Here is a 13,634-nt window from a genome sequence, read left to right on the forward strand (position 1 = left end):
CTCAGTCTGGTCAGATCTTGCTTTCCCTCCAGCCTCTCTGCTGCGTGTTCTTTGTCTCCACCTTTCTATTCATTTCTCTTCTCAGCTTCCTTAACCGCCCTCTTCCTTCTCGGTAGCACGGCCACATAGAGCGGTGCCGTGTGAGCAGCCCCAGCCTTGTCTTCCCGTTTGACGGCCACAGAGCAGAGAGCACATCTCCCCTCCTACATCAGTATGTACAGATCCCAGGGAAGGGCTGTGATGGCTTGGCTTGGGTGGCACGACCACCTCTTAAGGCAATTGCTATGACCGAGGGGATGGGGACTGGGGCCAGGCCTGGATCACCTGCCAGCTTTGGTGATCAGGAGAGGACGGGCCTGGCATTGGTAGTCTGGCCGTAATCACCGGGTTGGAATAAAGCAGGGGGGAGCAGTCTCCCAAAGGAGGTAAAAGGAGCCGAAAGCACAAACAGATGGGAAGGGATGTGTAGGCAGGCAAAAACACTAGGCCTCCCCTCCTTCCCACCCTCAGCTTCTTAGCCTCTGTGCAAATGCAGGGTTAGATAAGACAATGCACGTGGCAGACACTTCACAGAGTGCCTGGAGCCGAGTAGTGGTAGATCAGGATCTACTAGTGTTGAGTATCTTTTTCTAAGTGTGGCAAAATACACATAACAGATTTACCATTTCAGCCATTTTTAAGTGTACAGGTCAGTGGATTAAGGACATTCACATTATTTTGCAGCCATTGCCACCATCCAACGCTAGAACTTTTTTAATCCTGCATATACAGAAATCGATTCCCACTGAACACTGACTCTCCATTCCCGCCCCTCCACATCCTGGCAGCCACATTTCTCACCGCATCTCTGCGAAGCTGACGGCTCCAGATGCTGCATACAGGCGGAGCCACGCAGCGTTTGTCTCTCGGTGGCTGGCTTCTTTCGCCTGGTGTCTCCAGGGTTCACCCAGGAGTCAGGATTTCCTGCCTGCGGGCGGAGTAGTGCCCCTTTGTGCCTACGGACCACATTCTGTTCTTCAGTTGCCTGTCGGTGGACACTTGAGTTGCTTCCACCCTCTGACTGTTGTGAATCATGCTGCCGTGAACATGGGTGTGCAAATACATGATCAGGTCTGCGTTCGGTTCCTTCGGGTGTATACCAAGAAGTAGAACTGCTGAACTGGGCAGTAATTTTGGGTTTAATGTTTTGAAGAACCGCCATACTGTTGTCCATAGTGGCTGTACCACTTCACATTCTTCCCAGCAACGCAGAAGATTCCAATTCTCCATCCTCAAGAGTACTTGTTCTTTTCTTTCTTTCCTTTTCTTTCTTTCTTTCCTTTTCTTTTCTTTTCTTTTCTTTTCTTTTCTTTTCTTTCTGTTTCTTTCTTTCTTTCTTTCTTTCTTTCTTTCTTTCTTTCTTTCTTTCTTTCTTTCTCTCTCTCTCTCTTTTAAAAATTTTTGATAGTTGCCATCCTAATATGTGAGGTGGTTATAAGTCTCTTAGATTAAACCTTGGGGACTGAGATGATAGAAGTGCCACTGACAGAATTAGAGCATTGGGGATAAGTGGGACGGATGCCACTGTTAGTATTTTAAAAGTCAGGTTTGACATGATGGCTGGACATTAAACTCAAAAGAGTCTCCTTAAAAGCCAGGGAGAAGTTAGCGCCAGCTGCAGAGCTCAGCAGCCATCCTTGCAGAGCTGCCTGCTAAAGCCGTGAGTGGGGAAAGCCTGTGAGGGAGAGAACGTGAGGAAGAGCAGCAGCCTGCACGGGAGAGAAGGGAGACGGTACAGCGGTCCAAGGGGGCACCCACACAGCCAGGTCCCAGAGACCCGCAGAGGAGGGGTCAAAAGGGCAAGGGTGATGGACAAACGCAGATGCTACGACAAAGGGTATTTTTTAATTGCCTGAGTGTGGTTGAGTTAAATTAGTGCCCCCCTGAAGAGTCCGTTACAATTTGCAGAATGCCTTCATGCGGATCATCATAGTTGGCTCTCACAATGACCCCATGAAGCACACCCGCTGCTATTCCCATGTCACTCGAAAGAAACCAGAGCTCAGAGAGGTTGTGATTTTCCTGAGGTTACTGCTGGGGACCTCTCACTTTCCCCAGATGATCCGTTTCGGGGGAGCTGAAGGCAGAGTGGCAGTTCAGGGCCTGGGCCCACGTTTGAGTCAGCGTGAAGTGCCACACCCTGGGGCCCGGGCAGCGCTTGGCACCCCGGCACACCTCGCTCAGTGCCTCCCGGGACGGCATCTACTGGCCGCGCTCCCTTCCCGTGGACTGCTGAGGAGCTGGTTGTCTAGACTCCGCAGCAGTGCTTTTTAAACGGGAGTCGTGACCTAACACTGGGTCATCAGCTCAGTTAGTGGGTCACAACCAGGCCCCTGAGGGCCGCTGGTGCGGGTGTCTTGCCAACTCGGACTGACCTCAGTAACTTCACGCTGTTTATGTGAACTCTGCTGTGGTGGAAATCAGCCAGCAGCAGAGTCGGGCTCTTGTTTGTCTGTCTTACCTCGGAGAACCAGTTGTCACACATTTGCTGGCACGCTGGTCATAACCATCGCTGCTCTCCCCTGCCCCCGCCGCCCGCCCCCGCCCCCACCCTCACTGTGGAACGGAGTGAAATAGAAAACACCAGGGTTCATCTTCAGTAAAAGTCAGGATTTTTTTGTGAGACTTTAAGTCATAAAGATATTTATGTACATGTTCATAGAAGATGTATTTTTTTTACTATATGTTCCAGTAAAAAAAAATTTTTGGAGATAGTGGTCTAGGCTTCATTTGCCTTCTTCAAGTAACTGGAGTTCTGCCATCCTCCTGATCTCCAGGCAAGGAGCGCGGCTGCCCAGCACCCCTTTGGATTACTCTTGCATCTACTCCAGGAGGAGTGGGTTTGAGTTATTAGGTTGGAGATTATTTTTCTAGAACAGACGAAGTCTTTATATGTCAGTTCTTTTAAACTCAAAGCTAAATAAAAATCTATTCTTGAACCCCACCAAAGACTTTCCTGCAGTGAGTGAATATTTGTCCTACAGTCAGAGGACAGTCATTGTCATGACGCCCCAAAGCTCAGGAGGCCCAGAAAGGGCAGAGACGGGGTCGAAGCCCCACGCCCTTGGGTTTCTCTGCCACTCTGCCCTACTGGAACTCTCTGTAAAGAATTTAAATCCCCTTCAGGAGGTAAAGAAGCTTTTCAGAAATAAATCACCTTTTTAATGATTTAGGAATTATAAATCTGTATTTCCTACAATACATGTTATGTATAAGCATTTTGTATATAAAGATGTATACATATGTATGCATAAGTGGATTGTGCTTCTAGATAAACATAGCTAGATCTTAGAGTTAGAGGCCAAGAACTTTGATTTAGATCAACATTGCAATATTTAAATTTTCATAAATGGGAAGTTATTAGGTATCCTTATGAAAAAGAAAAAAAAAACCTACCCCAAGGGTCTGCCCTTGGGATACTAATTATATACATGTAGTTACAAAAAGAAACACTTTTCACTGAGCGACACTTGAAAGTCCTTCAAACAGATTTATATCTTTTTATTCCATGATGGAATTTGATCAGCCCGTCTTCCTGGGTTGTTGTAATAAGAAAGGAACCAGAGTAACGGGAAATGGTTTTTACAGGTTTATAAGAGTTAAAAATACTTTCAGAAGTGAGTTGTGTACATTTTTCTTAGAAGAATTAGGCTTATTGTATATAAGATTTTAGTTCCTTACAGCAGAATTCCTTAAAATAGTGTTTTATTGAAACTCTTCAACACTCATTTTTGCAAGTAAGAAGTAAATCTCCCCACAGATGGACACTTGAGCCCATGTGCGTGTGGAGAGGGGAGCCGGTGCCTCTGCTGTGCGCTAGAAAGGCGGAGGCAGCGTTTCTGGGAGGGGCGGGTGCTCCGGCTGCTGCTGCGGTCGGCCAGCTCCCCAGCTCCCTTCCCCAAGGCTGGGCTTCAGATTGGCCGGCCCGCGCTGCCTCGGCCCTGAGCACGCCCCTCGCAGCTGTGCCCGGCGCCTTTGTGTCAGCCGGGCAGGGTTTCATGAAATGGATCTGATGCTCTTGTGCCCGTGTTGTGCATTCCTCCCTCCTGGAGCCGTGCCCGGGAAGGTGAGGGGCCGGCAGGTTGGCCCTCACTCCCCAGCTGTCCCCTTCTCCCAGTGTCACTCGGGATATAAATACATTCATTCAGTCTCTTTACCAAACCAAGATGCTGCCAGGAGGTGCTGCCAGGGCCACTCTGATCAGCTGGAAAGACCTCAGGGACAATTTATAAAGTCTTTGCACTTAGGTAATTTTTTAAATTAAGTTTTTTATTTTATTTCTCTTATTCACCTCAGACCTTGGAAGGAGAAAAAAAAAACTACTCCATTTATAAGTACATATTGTTTGAGGTCTGGGCCTCCTTTACTGGCCTGGAAGTCGTGATGAATTCTGTCTTTTCTCAACTGGAGAAGCCATGATTCAGATGACATCATTGACATTCCACGTCCGTTTCCTTCAGAGAGCTGACGGGAGCCCTGGTCTGCAGTGCGGATTGCCGCTTGTCACGGCAGGCCTTCCGCCACCTGCAGATGCGCGGTTTGGGTGTTAGCTGGAAGTCCTCGCTTCCATAGGGAACCCTGCTAATGATCCCTTTCCACATCAGTCCACCGAATGTTTACCCAGCAGCTCCCGTGTAAATATTTACCTGGCAGAACGCTGGGAGCTCAGGTCATGTGAAGATTTGTAAGATGTGGTCTCCTCACCTAAAAGAGTGTGCTAGGGGAAATGAGAGATTCATGGAAGACGGGGCGTCCCCATCCCCACCCCCGAAAGTGAAAGAAGCCGCGAGTGTCCAACAGCGTGGGGGAGTCTGTCCACCGGTCGCCTCGGGGGCTTAAGCCTCAGAGTGAGCCCGGAACGGGAGCCTGCTGGCCTCTCGGTTCTCCACTCCTGGCGCCTCTCGTACCGTACTTCACCTTGGCGAATGTCAGACACGGTGTGTAAAAATGTTTTTATTCGCTGTGTTAAAGTAACACAAGCCAGTTACTTTAACCTGGTGCTAATGGAAGAACAGCAGGCTGGAGGAAAATTGGGTGTGTTGGATCCTCTGATAGTTGCCAAGCTTGTATAATGTATTTCACAGGTGCTTTCAGAGTAATTCTCGTGATATTTTATGTGTGTGTTGCTCAGTGACTTTAGAACTAATTTCATATGACGTAATTCATTTGTTTGATAAACACCAAGTAGTGTATAAATAGAGTATGACCCATAGACATGTGCCCAAACAAAAAGAAAAAACTTCCAGGCCAGGACATCAAAGCAAACAAGAAGATAGTGGGTTAAGTTCAATGACTGGTTTTCCAAAGTCCTACAAAAAAACAAATGAACAGAAAAAGGCCAGGGTGAGATTATGGCCACTGAAGCGGTGGGGGCGTGGAGTGCAGTCACATTACTGTCCCGCGTGCGTTTCCGGCCCTTGTGATCCCAGCAGGGAGTCCTCGGGCAGGATGGGACAGAAGCCACCGTGGACCAGAATTACGGCAGCGTGGAAGGGGCCACAGGTAGCGGGACACCCTGCATGTATAAATGGTCTGCATTCTCCGTGTGGGAGGTCACCCAGAAATAACCCCTCCCCTCCCAGCTCAAGCCCTGACAGAAAGGGCCTGTCTTGAACCTCGGTGCTGAGTGAGGTGGTGTCGAGGACTCTGTCCTGGTCACTCGTGACTGTGAGAGGCCCTGTGGGAGCTTGAGCGTGAAGGCACATTCCCTGGGTGCTCTGAAAAGCTTCAGGCTGAGAATTTAGTGTAAGGCAACCCTGAACTAGCCGTGGCTCTGGGTACCTCATAGAACCAAAGGCTTAGTTTTCCCTGGGGGAAGCCCGCTTTGACTCAGATCTCCGATAATCCCCAGAGGCACAGTTCTGAGACCTGCGAGGCCACAGTTTACAGTCCGAACCAATAAGGAAGCTTGGCACCGCAAACAAAAGCCAGCCCAACCGACAGAGGACAGTGTTAGACCTGCAGAAACTAAGATACTGAAGTTAGCAGATACACAGTAAAAAGTGAGTGTTCTTACATAGAGAAATTAAAGGAGGGAGGAAAAATATGAGTAAAGCCAAGAGATTAAAATTATGACCAAGCAGATCTGAAAAAGAACCAAATAGCATTTTTAGAATGGAGAAAAATCACAGTGATTACAGTTTAAAAATTGATGGGTGAGCTTAACTGTAGATTAGACCCAGCTGGAGAGAGATTTAATGAGCTCAAAGACATGTTTAAAAAGTTCATCTGGAATGTGGCACAGCAAGAAAAGGGGTGGGAAAGACACAAGTGAGAAGGCCTAATAGGTATCTGGAGTTCTGGAAATTAAAAAAATAATAATAAAAAAATAAACAGGACAGGGACAATAATTGACAGATAGTGGCTAAAAAAACATTTTCAAAACTAATGAAATCTACACAAGTCGCAGTGAGTCACAAGAAATCCGAACCTAGACCCACCACGCTGACACCCACAACACAGCTGCCGAGGGCGGTGGAGGCGGCCAGCGCGACAGGAGGCCCCCCTCCCAAGGATCGCCAGGACTACGCCCGCCCGCACGCTCCCGGACCGCAACAGGGGAGACCACAGTGCAGCGTGACATCACCTCAGTGAAAGCAAGCAACCACCAAACCGGAAGTGCATTTTAAGCAAAAGTATCTTTCAAGGATGAGGATGAACTAAAGACATTTTCCAAGACATAAACCCCCAAATAATTGGTCACTAGTAAACCGTCGCAAAAGGAAAGATAATAGAGAACGTATTTCCAACACAGGAAGGTGATACCAGAAAAAGGTCTGAGATGCAAAGAGGAATTATGAGCACAGAATGTGTAACAATATGGGCAAATGTAAAAATAGCCAATTAATTGATGATAAGGTTTTTAGGAGGTTAGAAAAGGAGGAGAGGGAGGGAATGCAAATATTCAACACCAATATCATGTGACTCAAGGGGGAGGGTGTGATCAGTTAAAGCAGTCTCACTTTTAAAGCAGTCTCACTTGAGTTTATGAGTGAGGAGGTTAAAGACATTGATTACTTTCAGCTTTACATAGTTATTCTATACAGATGCAAAAGTGAATAGAATAACAACTAAAAGAATAGAAATATTAAACGTCCAAAGTAGTAGAGGGAAAGAGAATGAGGGAAAAAATAAACCCATAAATAGGAAAACAGAAAAGGTGAAATAGCACAACTTAAGACAGTAGAAATTAATAAAAATATTAGTAATTACAAAAATGTGAGTGGAGTAAATGTTTCAATCGAAGTCAAAGACCAAATCGTTGAACAAATATTTACTGAGCATCTAGTGAGTGCTAGACACTACTCTAGGTACTGATCGGTGAACAAAACAGCCCGAAGCCCCTAGTAGGAGAGACAGGCAACAACCAAATAAGTAACACAGACAGTTCATTAGACAGAAGTAAGTGTTCTGGGGAAGAAAGAGTAAAGCCAGGACAAAAGGCTGGGGTGGGGAGAGTCCACACTGGAAACAGGAGTAGTGGGGAAGAGTGGTGTTTTGGTGAAGACCTACTGACCGACCTACCTACCAACCAGCAAGGAGGGAGTGAGCCAGCGGAGGGCTAGGGCAGGGAATTCCAGGCAGTGGTAATGGCGAGCGAGGAGCACATGCCTGGAAGGGGACCGTGGCTGCTGTGTTTGGGAAACGCTCGCAGGCCAGGGGGCCTGTGGTGCAGGGAGGAGGAGGAGCGGGCCGCAGATGAGAACTGTGAGGTGGGGAGGGGCCGGATCACGAAAGACCCGGTGGACCAGAGGCAGCACTTGCACTGCCCCTCTGTGTGTGGCGGGAGCCCTCCGAGGCTCTGAGTGGGTGCGAGTGGGCTGACTGTGGATTTAAGGGGTCTCTGCAGCTGCTCCGGCAGGCGGGGTGAGGCGGGGGCAGTGGAGGTAGCCGGAGATGGTCTAAGAAATGGGTATATTGTCAACCGCGATTTTTAAAAATCCCTTTTTAGGCCCTTTAAATGAGATAACGAAGTCATACGGGCATAAAAGGGATGAAAGAAAAGGGTTGGGAATGATGTGCCAGGGAGACAGGGAGATGCCGCTGTGTTCATCGGACAAAGTAGATTTGAGGGCAGAGAAGTACAGAGGGTCACTATGTCCCGACTGAAAGACCTAGAGACTCACCAGGAAAGGAGGTGACTTTTTCTTGTTGACTTATTTTAAATGGTATATCTGCTGATTTTAAAAAGTAACTGATATGCATATTTATGAAAAATATGCAAAAAAAAAATAACCACCAGAAAGAGAAGTAGACAGATTCACCTTCATACTGGAATGTTCTACTATAAGTCAGTAATTGGTAGGTCAAGCAGTCTGACACCGGTTGTGTTCTAGGAAACCTGAGTCGTGCAGTTGGCAGGTCTAATAGACGTGTGTAGAGCATCACGCTGAATAAATGCATGACGGAGATTCTCTGCAAACGTCCATGGTGTATTTGCAGCGAACTATATTAGTCCATTTTTAAATGTTAACTGGTCCTTGAATCTCTGGGATAAGCCTGTCTTGATACTCATGTGTTCTGTGTGTTAACACTGCAGGACTCAGTCAGCAAATGTAGTTAAGGGAGCATGGCATTGGCACAGAGCATGGAGCCTGAAGACTGGTCTCCTGTGTGGAAATGGCATATGACAGAGTGGCATTGTGGTCAGAGAAGAAAAGAAGGACTTGTCAATAAAGAATGCTAGGACTTAAATCACATTGCAAGGACTGTATTCCCAGATCACCATGCAATAACAAAAAGAGAACTGGAAAATTCTCATGCGTTTAAAAATTGAAGAGTTAACTCGTCAAGAAAAAATGTAGCCCTGGCTGGTGTGGCTCGGTGGATTGAGCACTGACCTGCAAACCAAAGGGTCGCTGGTTTGATTCCTAGTCAGGGCATGTGCCTAGGGTGCAAGGCAGGTCCCCAGTAGGGAGCATGCAAGAGGCAACCACACAGTGATGTTTCTGTCCCTTTCTTTCTCCCTCCCTTCCCCTCCCTAAAGATAAATTAATAAAATATTTTTTAAAAATCATAATATAATTAGAAAATACTGTTTATCAAACACCTGAGGAATATAGCACTATTAAAGGGAGATTTATCCTTACAGTATAGGAATGTAATTGATTTTGGAAACTCTCTTCTGAAGCTGCTAAGTTATTTGAACGTTCTTTTTGGGTTCCCAATCAGACAAATACACTGTATTACCTGAGAGTACGGACAGGCTTGCTTCTTCCTTTCTGATCCCTGTCATTTCCCTGTTCACCTTACTGACGTGACTTCCAGTCCGGCACGCGGTGGAAGTGAGGTCCCCCTTGCCCTGCTCCTCATCTTCAAGGGAGCGCTTTCACAGCCTCCCAGTGAATGGTATACGGGTTGCTGTTGGCCTCCCACTGTCCCCAAGCTTAGGCTGGCCTGAAGACTTGAGTAGGAAAGGCGAATGCACCCACTTTTCTGAGACGTTGTGGGGGTGCCGCTGTGGCCCAGTGTGAGCGGGGGCTTCTGATGTTGGGCCCCCGCTGTGCAGACTTGTGCAGGTGAAAACCGACAGACCCCAAACGTTGTTCGGATTACAGACTCAGACTAGTTCTAAGATGCCGTGAAGATGTGGGGTTTTTTCTCTCGTTTTCCTTTTTCTCCTTAAGTCCTTATCCACTAGAGAGAGATGCGTTCTGGAGCGTGTGCCGGTGCAGCGATGCGCTGCCTTGCACGTGCTTAGAAGCGGCAGGAGGCGGCCTGGTGAGAGGGGGGGACGCGGCAGAGGGTGGGGCCCCGGGGGTGTCTCTTCCTCTCCTGGGTTCTGTGTACGCTTGAAGTTCTTTGCTTGAAAACGATGGTTTTTGTTTGTTTGTTTTTTAAGAAACTCTCCATTTCTGTGGTGACCGTCCTGGATTTCCCGGAAGTCTTAACACTTTTTTAAAAACCATCTTTGAAAAGGTCACTTGTTAACTGTGTATCTAAATGCAATCTAATTTTTATCTCTGAGTCGGACTTTTAAATTAATAAATCATGAAGCCGCCTTTTAAAAAATACCATAGAGTAGAAAGATAAGTCACAAATTAGGTGACGGTGTTTGTAACACATAGAACCAAGAAATTATGCCTAACATATTAGGCAAAGAACTTTAAAAATCAATAAGCAGCTTCTCACATATGGCATCAAAAGGATAAGCGACAAAAGAAAAAAGTAGACAAAGTGGGCATCATCAAAATTTTTAAATTTTGTACTTCAAAGAACACTGTCAAGAAAGTAAAATACTAACCCACAAAATGGGAGAAAATATTTGGAAATCATTTATATCAGGGGTGTCAAACTCATTTTCACCGGGGGCCACATCAGCCTCATGGTTGCCTTCAAAAGACCAAAATAATTTTAGGACTGTATACATGTAATTACTCCTTAACAGTGAAGGAGCTGAATTACATTCGGCCCTTTGAAGGCAATCACGAGGCTGATGTGGCCCCCGGTGAAAATGAGTTTGACACCCCTGATGTATACAGTAAAGGACTTGTATTGAGAGTATATAGGGGAGTCTTACAACTCAGTAGAAAAGACAACTCAGGTGTTTAAATGGGCAAAGGATCTAAACAGACATTTCTGCAAAGAAGATGCAAAATGCCCAGGAAAAGCACAAAGATATACAAAGCACGGGAAAAGATTCTGAACATCATTAGTCACTGGGGAAATGCAAATCAAAACCACAGCAGAATCCCACACACACCCACCGGCATGGCTGTGACGGAAAGACTCTCACGAGTGTTGGTGAGGATGTGGAGGAACGGGAACTTCCACGCGTTGCTGGTGGGGCTGCAAAATGGCACAGCGGCTTTGGAAGACAGCGTGGCAGTCTCTCAAGCCGTGAAACACGCAGTTGCCATGTGACCCCACTGTTCCACTCTTCTGTCTACCCAGCAAAAATGAAAACACGTCTGAACAAGACCTTGTGTGTGAATAGCAGCATTATGAATAATAGCCAAGGGGTGGAAGCAACCCAAATGCCCATCACCCAACGAGCAGATAACGGAAAGGTAGTTTACACACGCGGTGCCATCTTATCCACCATGAAAAGGATGGAGAGCTGGTGCACGCTCCAGCGTGGATGGCCCTTAAAGACGGCATGGTGCGTGAAGGAAGCCAGACACAGTTTTGTTACACTGTGTTGTGACGGCTGTCAGATCAGCTGGTGAATTCTGGTGTAGCCATGTTAATATTGAAGGTGGAAGAAAATAAGGAACTTTTTCATCCATATGCTTTTATTATTTCAAGAAAGTTAAAAATGCAACTGAAATGTAAAAGGATTTGTGCAGGGAGTGTGTGGGGAAGGCGCTGTGACTGATCCAACGTGTCCAAAGTGATTTGCGAAGTTTCGTGCCGGAGATTTCTCGCTGGACGATGCTCCAAGGTCGGACAGACCAGCTGAAGTTGATAGCGATCATATCAAGACATCAATTGAGAACAATCAACATTATACCATGTGGGAGGTAGCCAAGATACTCAAAATATTCAAATCAGTAAACTTATTGGTACAAATGAAAAAATGCATCTTTTACGGAAAAAAACTAAATGAACTTTTTGGCCAACCGAATACCCACCTAAATTCTCCCAGTTGTGTGCTGAGATCACAGGTAAGAAGAGTCACAGCAGCGATATGAAATTCAAAATGACATAAAGTAATAGAATATTTACTATAAGTATTTCTACTGTATATATTACCTGTTTTAAAAAAAGCATACAGGGAAAGAAAAAACACAAAATTCAGGAGAGTGGGATGGGAGGGAACTGGGGAGCCCCACAAGGGATACTGGGGGACCGGGTTTCTTCTCTTAAACTGGGTGACTGGGTGCAGTGTCTGTCGGGGGTGGGGCGGGGCGGGTCTTGCCAGGGAGATGTTACCGCATGACATTGAGGGGAGATTTAGACAGACTCAAAGCTGTTGTTCCTTGCACCTCATTATTGAATGCTGATGATGCTAACCCTGAGTTTCTAGAAAAGGTTAACATATTTAGCATCTTCTACTTAAGCAGCAGAAGGGATAAAATCCAGAAAAAATAGAAAAGGAAGAAACTAGCCCTGGCTGGCGTAGCTCAGTGGATTGAGCGCGGGCTGGGAACCAAAGTGTCCCAGGTTCGATTCCCAGCCAGGGTACATTCCTGGGTTGCAGGCCATAACCCCCAGCAACCGCACATTGATGTTTCTCTCCCTCTCTCTCCCTCTCTCTCTCTCTCTCTCTCGCTCTCTCTCTCTCTCCCCCTTCCCTCTCTAAAAATAAATAAATAAATCTTTAAAAAAAAAAGATTAAAAAAAAAAAAGAAGAAACTAAAGGAAGTACACAAAACAGCGGTAGCGGAACAGGAGTGTCTTAGAAAGGTTTCCAGTCAAAGTTAAGATGAAAAGTTTTCTACTTTAAGGTGGACTTCATTTGTTTGGGCCACAGCGTCTTTATCCTTCGGTGATGTTAGCTGAACCAGACATGGCTCTCATTTCGGTCGCTCAACGGTTGCTTTTCTCTCTTTAGATCCTGCTCCCGCTAAGAGATGAACCACAAGCACGCGGAGGAAGACCCCAGCAACTAATCCTGTACTCCCGGGCTTGCGGCAGAGGGCGAAGCATCCACCAGCGCCGCCCGTGGCCCTTAGTATTTTTTTGCTGCCTCTGTCCCCGAAGCTTTGGAGCAGAAGTGGCAGTAGGTTGTTGCCAATGAGCCGGTCCAGACTTGCACTGAGAGGACAGGAGAACACATCAGCTGGATCCTGATGGAACTCGGCAGTGGGGACGGTCAGCGGACGCGTTACCTACCCCGGCAGAGCAGATGTATCTTTTACCCCTCCCCCTCCCCGCCTGCTTAGGTCTTCTCAGCCCCTCTCCTGCTACCACACAGAGATGATATAAAAGAGGCTCTTTGGCTATTTGCATTTTGCTTCCTCTTCTTTTCCAGGTTGCAGTATTAAGCTTTACTTCCTACAAGCCTAAAATCCCACCGGCATTATCTACCAAAGTTGTTCTTCCCTTCTCCGAGGGTTTGGGGAGAAGAGGGGAGCTCCCATCACGCGTCTCCCCGAGGGTGGAGACGGGTCAGTGTGTCGCTGACCACACGAGCCACGGTAAAGGCACCCTTTGGAATTACTGATTTCTAAAATTAATAAAGTAATTCTATTTTTATTTTCTTTTTTTTTTTTTTTCCATTTACTAATTTCCCACCAATCAGTGTTCACCAACGAAACTAAAATGGGAGCAACTTCCCATTTTATTTCATTGCTGGGCAGTTTTTTAGGCTTCACTTCAGGAGTGTGAGCTGTACGGAGGCGTTTTGTTCCTCGACCTCGTTTCAGCCGGTGGCGGGTTCGGGCTGCTCCCCGAGGGCGGCTCCTGCGCCTGGGAGGCTGGTCCGTGCAGACGTCCCGTTCTCGGGCCGCAGCCCGCGGGCCCTCCCGTGGCGCGTGAGCCTGTGTCCCCGTGCAGCTTGCTGACCTAAACAACCCTCGGTGGTGACGCAGCGATGCCCCCACTGCTTCCTGCCGCCCATCCTCCGCTCCCGCGCTTCCTCCCCTCCCCCAGGCCTCCCGTCTGGCTTCCACCGCAGGAAAGGTTAGAAGGCGGGCAGCCGAGTCCGCCAG

At 47.2% G+C, this 13,634-nt stretch overlaps 1 protein-coding gene across 15 annotated transcripts in view; it reads left to right on the plus strand.

The window, feature by feature from the left end:
• TTLL5 (tubulin tyrosine ligase like 5) overlaps positions 1–13,179 on the plus strand; it is a 252,574-nt gene extending 239,395 nt beyond the window's left edge. For all 15 annotated transcript variants that reach the window (XM_028505839.2, XM_028505833.2, XM_028505835.2 and 12 more), the window contains one exon: positions 12,536–13,179. In XM_028505839.2, coding sequence (XP_028361640.1) covers positions 12,536–12,558 — 23 coding nt within the window. In that variant the 3' untranslated portion in view covers positions 12,559–13,179. The remainder of the gene's footprint in view (positions 1–12,535) is intronic.
• The last annotated feature ends 455 nt before the right edge of the window (positions 13,180–13,634 follow it).

Source organism: Phyllostomus discolor, chromosome 1, assembly GCF_004126475.2.
Source record: "Phyllostomus discolor isolate MPI-MPIP mPhyDis1 chromosome 1, mPhyDis1.pri.v3, whole genome shotgun sequence".
In the NCBI taxonomy this organism is placed as follows: domain Eukaryota; kingdom Metazoa; phylum Chordata; class Mammalia; order Chiroptera; family Phyllostomidae; genus Phyllostomus; species Phyllostomus discolor.